General features: G+C 36.4%; 1 protein-coding gene across 3 annotated transcripts; it reads left to right on the top strand.

The window, feature by feature from the left end:
• Window positions 1-14,274, top strand: LOC121370576 (transmembrane protein 45B-like). 3 transcript variants are annotated; one of them, XM_041495889.1, is made up of 2 exons: window positions 1-104; window positions 10,836-14,274. In XM_041495889.1, exon 2 carries the CDS (start codon window positions 10,882-10,884, stop codon window positions 11,764-11,766), a length of 885 nt encoding a protein of 294 aa, XP_041351823.1. In that variant the 5' UTR covers window positions 1-104; window positions 10,836-10,881; the 3' UTR covers window positions 11,767-14,274. The 3 variants fall into 3 exon arrangements, with proteins under 3 accessions (XP_041351823.1, XP_041351824.1, XP_041351822.1); XM_041495890.1 differs by having other exon boundaries at window positions 3-115; XM_041495888.1 differs by having other exon boundaries at window positions 7-180.
• The last annotated feature ends 636 nt before the right edge of the window (window positions 14,275-14,910 follow it).

The raw sequence follows: 14,910 nt of genomic DNA, 5'->3' as shown, positions 1-14,910 counted from the left end.
TGGGAAGAAGTCAGCTGACAGTTTGTGGAAATTAATATCTATTTAACTCCAGGAGTTACTTTATTACATACTTGACTGCAAATACTCTATTTTTGGATATGATGGTAATTATCAGGTAAATTATCGGAATTGATACTGTGGACAAGAGTTCTGAATCCCCACTCCCTAGTGAGTTACTCGGTGAGTACTCTGCCCACAGGTGACAGGTAGGCTATCCTCAAACAATAACGTCAGATATGTTATACTATATAGTATATTAGTAACGAATCCGGGTCGTTTCGCTCAAAAACAATTTCGAACCATGTATTGTTTCGCCCTTAGTCCTTTTCACCCAGGGTTAGTTCGCCCTAAATCTCATGCAAATAAATATATTTATTATAGATTTGAAGTCTTTTTTTTTTCTTCTTTCTTTCTTCTGTTTATTCATTATTCATTACCAAATATTAGGTAATTTTCTGTTTTTGGATATTAATGCCTTATCAGCTATTTACATTATGTCAGCTGAAGCTAGGCGAAATCAACATACCATACCGCGTACTCGGCGTTTGAACCTCAGCTGGGTATGTAGTATATTTAATAAGAAACCACAGCACATCAGTAGTATACAGTGTGGTTGTTCATAAATTAATTATTAATGTGAATACATTGTATATTATCTAAGGCCTGTACATATTTGTGTATATGGCTTGAGTAAATGATATTGGAAACAAATAAAATTATATTATTTTTATCTGTAAATATAAACACGCAATATAAATCGATATGTGTGACATCTAAAAATCAATGGATATAAGACAAATCAATGAATAAATGTACTTTATTAACAAAATAAAAATCAGTACGAATCGAAACATGGGGCGAAATGTCTGTTAGAGTTATGAATCGACCCTGCTCAAAACGACTTGGGTGAACTAGTAATAAGGGAAAAACGACCTGTTACCATAGTAACAGGCCTCACGCGAGGTCAAAATCATAGAGCGAATTTACTTCTTTCTCAAACTTTAGAGAGGGCGAAGTTTTTAACAACAGGGAGACTTGAATTTTTAATAATAATAAAAAGTTATCTTAATACAGGTGCAACTTTTACAATCTGTATCCTCCCATAATATGTTTTCGAACAGATAAGCAAATATTGCAAATTTCTGTAATGAATTCTGAATTAAAAGCTAAATAATCTTTCTTAACTGTTTATTGGAATATCCACAAAACAGACATAATTATAGATGTTAAACATAATACTGGTTGCAGCGTGTCTGGATATACTGTGAGGAAGTTACGTCATATGTTTTCGAACACGTGATAGTTTCTATAAATAAACTGTTCCATAGCAGCACAAGAATGTGTAATTGCTATACTTCCACAAGGAAGTTTTATATATGCAAAATTTTTGTAGCGAACAATGCACCACTTCTTCTTGTCACTCTGCGATGTTTGTTGACATCACACTTTCAGTATGCATGTAGAAAATTGCGTATAAATGAGCTGTTCGAAAACATATGATGTTCGGATTTATATGATGGTACAATATTTTTTTTAATTTTGTTTTACTGACTACTGCTAATTGATGGATATGTGCTATATATAGTTTTTAAAAAAATCACCTTTCCACGTGTCGCCTTCTTTAGAAAGAAAGAAGTGTTTTATTTAACGACGCACTCAACACATTTTATTTACGGTTATATGGCGTCAGACATATGGTTAAGAACCACACAGATTTTGAGAGGAAACCCGCTGTCGCCACTACATGGGCTACTCTTCCGATTAGCAGCAAGGGATCTTTTATTTGCGCTTCCCACAGGCAGGATAGCACAAACCATGGCCTTTGTTGAACCAGTTATGGATCACTGGTCGGTGCAAGTAGTTTACACCTACCCACTGAGCCTTGCAGAGCACTCACTCAGGGTTTGGAGTCGGTATCTGGATTAAAAATCCCATGCGTCGACTGGGATCCGAACCCAGTACCTACCAGCCTGTAGACCGATGGCTTGCCATCGAGGCCGGTCCTTCTTTAGAAATAATGAAATGTAAATTACAGTAATTGAAAAGCACTAATTTAACTGTTTAAAACCGGCCTTGGTGGCGCCGTGGTTAGGCCATCGGTCAACAGGCTGGTAGGTTTTCGGTTCAGATCCCAGTCGAGGCATGGGATTTTTAATTCTTAATTTTTAATTCCAGCCAGTGCACCACAACTGGTATACCAAAGGCCGTGGTATGTACTACCCTGTCTATGGGATGGTGCATATAAAAGATCCCTTGCTGCTAATCGAAAAGAGTAGCCCATGAAGTGGCGACAGCGGGTTTCCTCTCTCAATATCTGTGTAGTCCTTAACCATATGTCTGACGCCATATAACCGTAAATAAAATGTGTTGAGTGCGTCGTTAAATAAAACCTTTCTTTCATTCTATAATTATTGATATTTGAAATGGAATATCCCCTACTTATTATTTTTTTTAACAGTATAAACTCGCACGTGCTGTTTGCCACATTATGTGACATTGGGTACGGCCATTACTTCAAAGGGAGTGAGTTGCGCATTTAAATTTTGAAAATTTCACTTAATTTACAAGTATTGTAGTAACGTTTATTATTATTATTATTAGTATTATTATTATTATTATTATTACAAAAATGATACCAAAAACTATTTGAAAAAAAAAAAATATATATATTTGGGGTGGGGGTGGGGGAAATAAGTACGAAACAAATTAACACACCTTGTAAAATAAGATCGTCTGCTTACATTAGACAGCAAATCGTGGATTGGTCGTGTTGCGGTAGATCCCAAATATGTGTTAAAGGTCCACAATCATGGCACATTATTAATACACAGTATATATATATATATATATAAAAAAATACATGAAAAACAAAAATACCACCACAATTATTAATAAAGCGACTTTTTGTAAAACTCTCGGGGGAAAAAACACTGATCCAGTCGATTTGACCCGCATCTGACCTGTGATGTAGCATCAGGTGAATTCCACTCATTCATTAGTAGGTTAGCATGGCGACAGCATGTAATGATTCTTTGGAAAATAGCTAATTCTTATCGGTCGTTAGTTTGGACATTTCGGACTTGTCGTATTTGTCTGTTTATTCTAATGCTACCTCGATTGGTGAGGAAGAAGGAGAAAATCCCTTAGTGGTACTTCCCTATCAGTATGAACCGTAGTAGGCGCTACACCGACGATGATCCGTCTAAGTGGTTGTGTGTGTACTGCCAATATGTTGCGGTATCTGTGATTATGTAATGTCGTTGTAAAGGTGTTTTCAGACGTCGGATGCACGTTTGTTCCTAATTTACTCTGTCGGTGTCGGGAGGTGTGAATTCCGTTGTAATGAACAGAATAACACTGATGTACGTTTGTTCCCGACAATTTGTGGTCGGATGGTGTAAATGTCGCAGTAACGACGGTCGTTGTAACGAGGTCTGACTGTATATGTTAAAAACAATAAATCATTAAATGTAGGAAAAATAGTTTTTAGAAAAAATCGCATTAACATTCGGTAGGCCTATCCGTTTTTGTCTTCGGGCGATGTTCGGGATATCGTTATGTACAGCCTGAACATGAAAAATGCAATTTGTTTTCAATTTTATTTTTTTTCCTACATTTATTTTTTTAACATATAAATGCATCGTGTTGAGGCGTATCTTTGTGCCAAATATGAACAATGTACACCTCGGCATTAACATTCGGGCTTTGTTTTTGTCTCTGAGCGACGTTCGGGCTCGGGGCTGCAAATAGGCTGAACATGGGGGGATACAGGCTTGGAACAGACAAGTTCTTTAACAAAAGTGTTGGTGCCATTCCCATCGACCATCTTAAATAATTGTCGTAATCCCCAGGTGTGAAGTGGTCACTGCAAATCGAATCTCATCTTGACGGTCCTTTCCAATACGCACGTGTTCTGTTTAAGAACTGCTTCCGTGCAAACAATGTCGGTTTGTCTTTCGGGAAAAAATGCAAACTTCGTTTGCCTTTAACTGCAGCTTTTGTACATCCATACACCGAACAATGGTTCACCATGTTTCACATTTGAAAGATATTTTCAAAATAATATTCCAAACATACAATTCAGTAGAATAATATTTTCACGTTTTAAAAATACGTGTTCCACTTCCATGTAAAATGACCGAACGGCTGCGAATCACGCGTTCATGTTATGCCAGTTAGCGCGTCACGGGGTCACGTGACTTGACTCTTGGAGTTCAGAGGCTTTTTGGCAAGCGATGGGAAAAACGCGACTTTCTATTGCGAATATATTAAAAACGGGTAAAAAAAAAAAAAAAAATGTAGACCTTTAATGCAAATGGGTGACTTGAAACAAAAAGTGGTTGACACCATTATTGTCAATGATTGTGGAATCGACACCACATTACAAGACAAAAGAATTGCTCGCTCCGTTGGATATGGAGGGGGACTACGAGTTCCAAGTGACCACAGTAGAGTAACTGTTGGGAATCTTTATTGGGAAACTGTTGGGTCGTAATTGGGAAAACGTTTGGTATTGGATTGGGAATATACGTTAGGGGAATTGGGCCGGTGAACGGCCCCAAAATGTATGGTGAAGTTGTTATACAGTCTCGTGTGTGGAATCTGTAGGAAGCGGGGACAATTTGTTGCAGAAGCGATGTTTTTTTTAAATATATTTATTAGTGTGTGCGTGTGTTTATGCGTGCGTGCGATCGCGTCCCCCTCCCTTAAAAGTTTTTGGCATCTTCCTATGCTCGTGCACTGGAATGTGGGGTTTTTCATAATATGTTCGTGGACAAAGTTTGGCAGAAATCTAACTGTAATTAAAGGTAGGACTAAAGAGTGTAATTTATCGTAGTTGTTGACAATTTAATTCGGACTTTAGGAAAAATATAGGGGGTTTCCTGTGATGAATACGTTTCGTAATTACCGAATGTTTGACATCCAATAGCCGATGATTAATTCATCAAAGTGCTCCAGTGGTGTCGTTAAACAAAAACTTTAAAATGTTTAAATTACTAACATATATTATTTTATTTATTAGCTGCTTATCGTTCAGTGCATGTGTGTGTGTCTGTGTCTGTGTCTGTGCGTGTTGTCACTTGTGTGTTGTGGGTGTTTGTTTTTATTTCTGTTTATTCCACCAACCGTGTCCAGTGTCTGGCAAAGCCACTGAAAGGTTTTTCTTCATGTTCAGTCTTTTCCACTTCATGAAGCATACTCACTGTATGGTTACTGCAGGAGTGGACTTTGGACGACTTTTGGTACGGTATTTTGCTTATTTTTCATACAGTTTTGACATTTTTACTGATTTAGAGTTAAACTGAAGACAGTGTGCGGAGAAGAAAGAAAGAAATGTTTGATTTTACGACGCACTCAACATATTTTATTTATGGTTATTAATATGGTTAAGGACTACACAGATGGCCTTTGTTGAACCAGTTATGGATCACTGGTTGGTGCAAGTGGTTTACACCTACCCACTGAGCCTTGCAGAGCACTCACTCAGTGTTTGGAGTCGGTATCTGGATTACAAATCCCATGCCTCGACTGGGATCCGAACCCAGTACCTATCAGCCTGTAGACTGATGGCCTAACCACCACGCCACCGAGGCCAGTGTGTGCAGAGAAGAAGAAAAAAAAAACCACATAAAAAATAGCATAAAGTTTAACATATATATATATATATATATATATAAATATTGAGGTCTTCTAACACGATGAATGCATTAATTGTAGGTCTATTTATTTATGAACATTATATATTTTTAAAAATTATTAATTAAAATATTTAACGAAAATATATATATTGTATTTCAAAATAGATACCGCAATTACGACAGAATATCTTATTTATAACTAAATTTTATTATTATAAATATGGAAAGTGCTACAGAACTATTACGATATGGATACAGAATTGTGTCAATTTAGAATCTAGAGTTACAGATTTTTCAATGTTTGTCTCATGGTTTTTGTGTTGTTTGTTTCAGAATGAGACAACAAGATGCAAATATATAGATTATTGTATGAGCGGGAGTGTCATACACAATTAATGGAATGAGTTTGGGAATTATTTTATACAAGGGGTATAAAACAATTCTCAAATGAGTTCCATAAATTTTGTGTTTCACTTGACCAAATATAATTATTTATTTATTACCTACAAACTGTAATGTATAACAGAAGTTAAGTATGATTGTAATTGGTACAGAATTGATGTTAATATCATCCAGGTTATGAAAACATTGATTTACATGCACAGTAAAGAGTTCCCATCTATATAAATAAAACAACATAAATTTAGGTACCATTCATTTATTTGTTCATTCAAGTTAAATGTTATATTTTCGTTAAACAAAAGGTTGGGCAAGGCGTTTTGCCTGGTAGGCATATTGAATGATATTTAATGTACATCAACAAGTACATTGGTATATTATATTAAAAATGTGCCGGCTATTGTATATATAGGTAGTACTAAACCAAATAACTTCTGGCTGGGTCAAAGTTTGAGGTGCACCAAACTTTTGATAGAGAAGTTAACACCACAAGTCCTGTGATTGGTTATAAATGTGAGTGTGTTGGTTGTAAAAAAAACACAAATTAGTTTCATCTGGGCTAAAAATGTATGCAATTTTATTTCATCTAGTACCACTGTGTCAAGTAGCCTTGTGCTTGAAACATGTATGGGGTACCTGTATAAAAAGTACTCAAATTTTGTGAGAAACTAGGTGTTGTAAAAACATCTGGTTATACCGATAATGAGCCATTTTCTTCAGTTAATACATTGGTGAGCATGTAGTCACATGGTGGTAAATGTATCACATTAGGAATGCTGTTCAAAGCATATGAGCTTTGTTACTGCAGATCACTGTCGCTCAGTCTTACGAGTTGGGGGCCAACCGTAACTGGGGCCAACCGTTACGGTTGGCATCACCGCGGTGTCAACAAAAAAACATGTTCAGCCGTTTTCTGTGACAACACCAGATACACGGCTAAAGCAAATTAATAAATACACGTTTACATTATTACTTGTTTGAATCGTGTTTATTACTCTTTTGTTACTCTTCCGTTTATGATTTTGGGCGAAATCGCAACTACATTTCTTGTTATTTTATTTATTTATTTATTTGTTTCTCGTTTTTGTGTGGCAAATTGAATTAATCAGTATTAATAGTGACAAACCCTTTTAATTTCATATAGACTATGTATGACCATTTCAATCCAATGGCAAGACTAACTTCAAAATAATTTATTTTACGTCCTGACACGCAGAGGTTTGGGAGGAAATTACGACCGTTACTTATTTTTTATCTGACTATTCATATAAGCCTGTGGTTTATTATTATTATCTTTATTTTATGTTATTATTTTATTGTTATTATTTTTATTATTAATTATTTATTATCATTAATAGTTATTTAATGTGACTGATTGCTACAGACTTCATTGATACGAAATATGCCTATAATTAATGTACCTAACGTGTTCGCATCTTGCTGACACTGTAATTTTTCTGACAACAAATATACTCACATTTTGTGTGTGTGTGAAGAACAGTTACCACAAACACGCCATCAAATCTGTTATAGTGCACGCAGTGATAGAAATAAGCAGAATTTTTTACTAGTCCAACAGACAAATACATCTAGAAATCTACTTGTCCTCCAATATTTACACTTGTCCAAATAAATGGTTTATGTTATTCAAGTATCAGGATGATGTTTGTGATTGCTAAAAATGAAACTGCAATGAAATTTTTTAGTTGTCCACTGGATAACGACGAGGCACATTTTGCTTGTCCGAATAGATTTTCACTTGTCGGGACAAACAGACAAGTGCTTATTTTGAACACTGGCACAGGCACATTAAGGCATTACTTTCCTTAGTAAGAACCACACAAAATACGTCTCTCCAGACTACATCTGTTAATGAATCGACCACAGCACACATTTCTATTTCAGCAGCGGTGTACATTGGTTCAGATTGAAATGGTTGTAAAAAAAACAATCCCGCCTGTGTTCAACCCCTTCAAAAAAAACCTTTTCGCTATCCATTTCGTGTTCACTGTCGTAATCCATCTTTGTTTAGTGGCTTGTTTTTATCAGGTCAGATCATAGGTTTTGTATCGCATTTCCTTAATGCAGTCGGAGCTGATGTCACTTCCTGTCCAAAAAGGACGCAAGATGGCTGCCCCCAGTTAGTAGCAACAATTTAGTTTTTTAATTCTGAAATTATGCCGTTTTAACTTTTTAAACTATCGGTATGTGTTGGTGGACCAAATATGCATCTTTCCAGCACATCAGGCTCATATTTGAGTTTACCCTTTCTTTAATGCAAGTCAGAGTCAAAGATACACTGATGATGTCACTGGCGTCGTGGTTAGGCCATCGGTCTGCAGGGTGGTAGGTACTGGGTTTGGATCCCATTCGAGGCATGGGATTTTTAATCCAAATACCGACTCCAAACCTTGAGTGAGTGTTCCGCAAGGCTCAGTGGGTAGGTGTAAACCACTTGCATCGACTAGTGATCCATAACTGGTTCAACAAAGGCCATGGTTTGTGCTATCCTGCCTGTGGGAAGTGCACATAAAAGATCCCTTGCTGCTTGTCATAAAAGAGTAGCCTATGTGGCGACAGTGGGTTTCCTCTAAAAACAGTGTCAGAATGACCATATGTTTGACGTCCAATAGCCAATGATAAGATAAAAAATTAATGTGCTCTAGTGCTCTGTTAAATAAAACAAACTTTTTTTTACTGATGATGTCAATTTCACTAACTGCATCTGCCGCAAGCTTGAAGCTGCTATACAGAATGGCTACCTCAGAACTTTACTATATCAATACTGTTGTGATTTTGTCGTTCAGATTAAAATAATGTATATTATTTGAGAACCTAAATAAACCGTAGTTTGAAATCCTTCAAAAGCAACGGGAAAAGCGAAAACGCTAAAGGGGGTCAATATATAATAAAAAATGGGGTTGGGTGGTGAGCCGTCATGGCATTAGCACCTTCGACACGGGTTAGGCGGTATATATTATGCCCCCGCCACCCACTTAAAATACATGGAACTGTATAATTCGCTTATCTTAATTAAGTTTTCTTCCTTTTTTTTCTTCCTTTTTTGTGTGCGGTGGGTGGGTATTTGACTTGACAGTTGCATAAAAATGGAACCTAACAGAATCACAGATGGCTTGGTTGACTCCTCCGATATAAATCCTATATCAGAAAGACAGTATGAAATAGTACAGGGCAATTCCACGAAAAATGATACCTTAGGAGTGAAATTGTTTTTCCCTGTTCTGCCTCTATTTTTCACATAGAATTATTTGTTAATAATATAATCAATAAACCATAAAATACTCTGGTTTTGTTTCAAAACTGTGTCATGTAACGTGGTGGCCAGCTTTAATTTGTGCTATAGAGAACCCAAATTGCACTGAAACCTTTTTTATACGCCCGTCTATGATCAGTCGAATTATGGTATGGCGTTATCAGTCCATACGTACGTACATCTGTTAACTTTTTCTTTTCCCAGGGCAACTTTAAAATTGTCCCCTGATGTCCAGAACATATGTTGTATAAAGATGCATACAGGACCATCAAACCATTGCAAAAATTTAACATCATTAGAATTGAATCATACCCATAACATATTCATTAATATCTATGGTTTCCCGTTAAACTCCTGATGGGCATATCATGTATCTCACCAGTACTCTTGTTAAAAAATGTCATTAAATTTGATGGATATGATAAAGTATATGACAAGTATTACATTTTGTTTCAAAGATCTTAATGGTAATTTCCAAACAACACAAATTAATAAATTTGGAATATATTTTTATGAATAAAAACTTGAACTTATAGTATGACCTCGTTGCGTCGGTTACTTTTTGAAGCATATTTTTTAATATTGTCTTCCTACAATGGACCGGCCTCGGTGGCGTCATGGTAGGCCATCGGTCTACAGGCTGGTAGGTACTGGGTTCGGATCCCAGTCGAGGCATGGGATTTTTAATCCAGATACCGACTCCAAACCCTGAGTGAGTGCTCCGCAAGGCTCAATGGGTAGGTGTAAACCACTTGCACCGACCAGTGATCCATAACTGGTTCAACAAAGGCCATGGTTTGTGCTATCCTGCCTGTGGGAAGCGCAAATAAAAGATCCCTTGCTGCTAATCGGAAGAGTAGCCCATGTAATGGCGACAGCGGGTTTCCTCTCAAAATCATTTTCCATTGTAACATTTCTTTGAGGCATAATGTAAGATTGTGAAATGTGTTAATCTCCAAACTACAGTGAGTGCTGCAGGGTTGCAAATTAACATGAAACCCATGGTCGCCAGCAGGGCCAGTTGAAGAAAAATCTTACTGGCCCTTAAATTCAACTAGCCCTCCAATTATCACATTGAAATTAAACTGCACAGCCAAAATAAAACACTAGAATGTTTTTGTTGAATAATAACCATATGCTAACCATATTTTTTTAAAGTCACTGGCCTGATGTCAAGTGACTTTAAAAAAAATATATAGAACCTGTTTAGGAAATTATGATTCATGTAATCGAACGATTGGTTACCTTGAAATAATTGTCCCATGCATGTACATTTCAGGGCTAGCTCTAGCACTTGCCAAATTCGGCCATTGCGAATTTTAAAAACAATTGGCAAATTTTATTTTAATTTGGCGAAATAATTTCATGTAATTATTGATATTTTGTTACAAAATAACTGGGTTTCTGCAGTGTTTGAAGTTTAAGACATAATTTGGCAAAATGTTCTGCTGACCCAGAGATAGCCCTGATAATGTAATATGCATTATACAATGACAGTCAATTTCTTTTCTTTTTTTCCCCAGATAAAGTCATCTTTAATGTTGGTTGTTCAGGACTAAAGACATCAGAATGGGAAACTTTGGTGGACATGCACTTCCTGGATCCTTTTTCCTCATTTTTGCTATATGGTACACAGTAAACATCTTCCGAAAATATTACATCTGCCGACAGCGGAACCAGCGTTTTACATCATGTATTGCTTATCCATGTTTTTGCCTCTGTGGAAGATTGAAGGAATTTCCATTGGAAGGTTGCTGCAAAATTTTGTTAATATCTGTTGGTCTGTTTCTAGAAATCTATACTGGCATGCGTAATGGACAGTTTGTTGCTATTGGTAATGGCCAGCATGCAACCATGTTCTTCTTCTTTGGGTTGACAGGGATTATGGATATTTTAGTTCACTATCGTGCTCCTCTCCCACCAGATGTGGACTACATAAGCAACATTTTGGCCTTTGCCGTCGAAGGCTTGCTTTTCAAATTCCACCTTCATGGCCGGACAGACCTGGATGTGTTGCTACATACTTTCCTGCTTTACATTATTGCTGCCAGTGTATTTTCATTGCTCTTGGAGATGCGTTTCCGCCACAATGTATTGGCTACTCTTGCTCGGGCTTACTTGTTTTTCCTCCAGGGCACTTGGTTTTGGCATGTGGGCTACATCCTGTACAATCCAGTCAGTTCTGCTGGGAGGTGGGATGAGGAAAACAAAGAACAAATGATGCTGGCCACATTATACTTCTCATGGCATGTCGGAGCGGTGTTTGTTTTTATGCTTCTTATTGGGGCTGTTATTGCATGTTTGTACAGGAATGGCACGATGGTCAGTGATGAGGATGACATCGCAATGAAGAGGCTGATCCACACTGGTGCCAATGGACAGACTTTGGTCAGCCTCAACGATGACACTGACAGTGATGTAGACATTGAGTTTGAAAAACCAGTGTCCAAGTAAGGTGCATTCTCATTGTAACTTGCAATTACAGACAGCAGCAGGTTGTTGGACTGCATTGAAAAGTATATGAAACAGAACATTACGACTTGGAGTTTAAGCAACCTTTGCTTTTCTGATTACAAGTTGGAATGCTAGAAACCGAGAAGCAGTTCTAGAAATTAGTCTCAAAATTAGACTTGAGGTGTAATGTTTTTTTAACAGCAGTGTGGAAAACTTGAAACAAACACTGATAAAAGAATCAGTTTTATATTATAATAGCTCCTGAGGAATTCTCTAAATATATTATGAATACTGTCAAGTATGAGATGAAAAGCAGAAACTACTTGTGCAACTGATCATCAGAAGGCATACATATTGAGTGTGAGTGTTCACTCGCCTTTCCTGGCGAAGACTTTATTGTGCAGCCTGCCTCCTGTCAGTTCAAACCTGCTCATAATTAACTCAGTTGTGAGGAAGAAAAGAATCTATCTTGACTGTCTGTTGAAAACAAGATAATCCGATCCTATACAGCCAATTGCTTGAAATTGGCCTTGACGACTTTGTGGCAGAACAGTTGTATTTTGAATATTGGAATATTCCTATCCTCATGGACATGAGTATTTTATTATTTTCTTGCATATCTAACATCTTACATTTGTACAGGGCTTTAAACGGCCTGTGGTCAGGTCGCATTTGGACCAATGTCCCATTTGAGCAACTTGTATATTAAAAAATAATGGTGTTAGTCACCCAAATAATATTGTTTGGGCGATCTTCTTTAGAGCTATAACATATGAGCCACTATTAATATTTGTATTGCATATGTTTATTCCACATTAAAATCTTGCTCGTGGTTCGCTTACCATAATTTGCCAACATCCATTATGTTTTTGGTCACCATATTTTTTAGCATGTTTTGAGCCCTGTTGTAATATTAAATTTATTTTAAAAATATATTGAAACACTAGATCAGTGACATACAGCAGGTCTTCTAGATTATGATAGTCCCACTCCCATGGCTAGTGATATTCAGTGTTGGGTTTGTAAATACCTACTATAATTAGCCCAACGGCTAGTGGAAAAAAAACCTTGTCAAATGTTGTGGATACATATTTTGTAAATATGAATATCCTGCCCCCTCTTTCCACTCCGAATCTAAAGATTTTTAAGCTTTATCTCCCCCTTTAAGTGACATATCTGATTATTACTATTAGTAAAATTGTATTTATTTAAAGTAGGGCTATTGATTTTTAATCATGGCTAGTACATTTAAAAAAAAAAATGATCCCATGGCTAGTGAATTTTTATAAAATTCTAGAAGCTCTGCATACAGGTAAACGACTATATAATCACTGTTTCCCCCACTCCTCTCTTGTGATCACTGGTACATTTATGTTTGTTAAAGGTTTCAGCATTTATCAAATAACCTGCCTGATGCGCGGTTGGTCTGGGATCGATCTCTGTCTGTGGGCCCATTGGGCTATTTCTCGTTCCAGCCAGGCACATTTTATTTCATTTCACTAAATGAGCCCTCTGCTGAGCAGGTAACACTTAACGCGTCACTTCAGGTCTTAGTCTTAAAACTGAGGAACTAGAGTACCGGTCTGGTGATTTCCATGATAAAACAGACATGCATTGCAATGTTTTGTTATAACATCCATTCCAGTATAATCTTAAATAAGTTTACATTATTTGCCTAATCAAAGTAAACTACCATTATCAATTGTGCTACAAAACGGAATGAAATGACTGTCCAACAATGTATTATGTTTTGTCCTCAAAGCAGCAAGTTCAGAAGCCTATATATGTACATACTGAATTGATAAAATTACTGTTCACTTAGATAAATGGTCTGTTCTTTCAGTTGTCTTCACCAGTGATTTCTGCAAATGTGTATTTGGTAGTTTAGATTACCAGTCATCTGGTAGGGGTGCCACCATCTTACCATAAAAAGGTATTGTGATGTATATTTTACCAATCTGATGTGTCAAGGCATTTCCTAATGTATGTTTTAGTCTGTTTAATGGTATAGAAAAACTATAGACATGCACTAACATTATTGGTATGTAATGGATCACAAATTGTGTCACGGTATTTCTCCAGAGAAATTAAAACATTCTCCAACAAATAACCTGTAAACGCTAAAAATAGTAAAATGTATCAGCTATTTTGAACTAGATCATGAGGTTACTTTGTTTCTGTAATTCTATATAGGGAATAACTGGTTACTGTCTTAAGATATCGGCTTTATCCTGCGAAGGTTAGAATGGCGAATGCAGAGAGGCACTGCCGAGCTGCATTTGTCATTTGTCCTGAGCAGGATAAAGCTAATATTTTAAGACGGTAAACAGTTATTTCTTTTCCTGCAATACTACAGGAATATTAGGAAAATCACTATTTATTTCAGTTTTGTGTACACAATTCGAGTATTGGCAACCTAGCAAGGCGTTTGCCGTATGACGTCATACAAGATACATGACATCATTATTTGTAAGACGCTCGCTACATTCTGTCACATTAAAAAACTATTTCTAAACTCTAATTCATAAATAAATATACAAGTTTTGTATTGTTATCGTAAAACTAAAAATTATTTGTATTTACTGTACTTCAACAAATGATTTAAAGAGTATGTTTATTGAAAATCACCTCTGAAATACTCGAGTCGAGTCAGGCTAATGTCACGTAACCTATATTTTTGGTCAGTGACCGAAAATATAGAGATTTATCTAGTCATCATATCTTGCCAATGTATACAGTGATTGCTGGATAAAATACAGTAAACTCTTTATATCTCAAGGTTGCTGGTGCCAGCCAGTAGGTTTTATGATATTGCTGTTCGGAATACATTGTACATAAGCATACACATAATGTGAATTAAAATTCTTCAAATCCATTGGTTGCAACAAGATATGTTTGGTGCAGGGGTGGGGAAAAGTCCTTTTTTGCCGGTCTGGGATCGATTCTTGATTTCTGAAAAATTATTTTTAAAAAACGTGTGGGTTTTTTCTTCTAATTTTTCAATGTTTTGTCAAAACACCAATCGGTAAACACTGGTAAAGACCCAAGTATTCCTTTAATCTTTGAATAAGGTCAAACGAGTACATTTTTATGAGCCATAGTATGATCTGATAGTCTCTTTAATATCAGAATAGTTGTGAATAA

Source organism: Gigantopelta aegis, chromosome 4 (assembly GCF_016097555.1).
Source record: "Gigantopelta aegis isolate Gae_Host chromosome 4, Gae_host_genome, whole genome shotgun sequence".
Classification (NCBI taxonomy): domain Eukaryota; kingdom Metazoa; phylum Mollusca; class Gastropoda; order Neomphalida; family Peltospiridae; genus Gigantopelta; species Gigantopelta aegis.
Note: the sequence above shows the minus strand (reverse complement) of the source record. Positions and strands in the feature narration are given on the sequence as shown.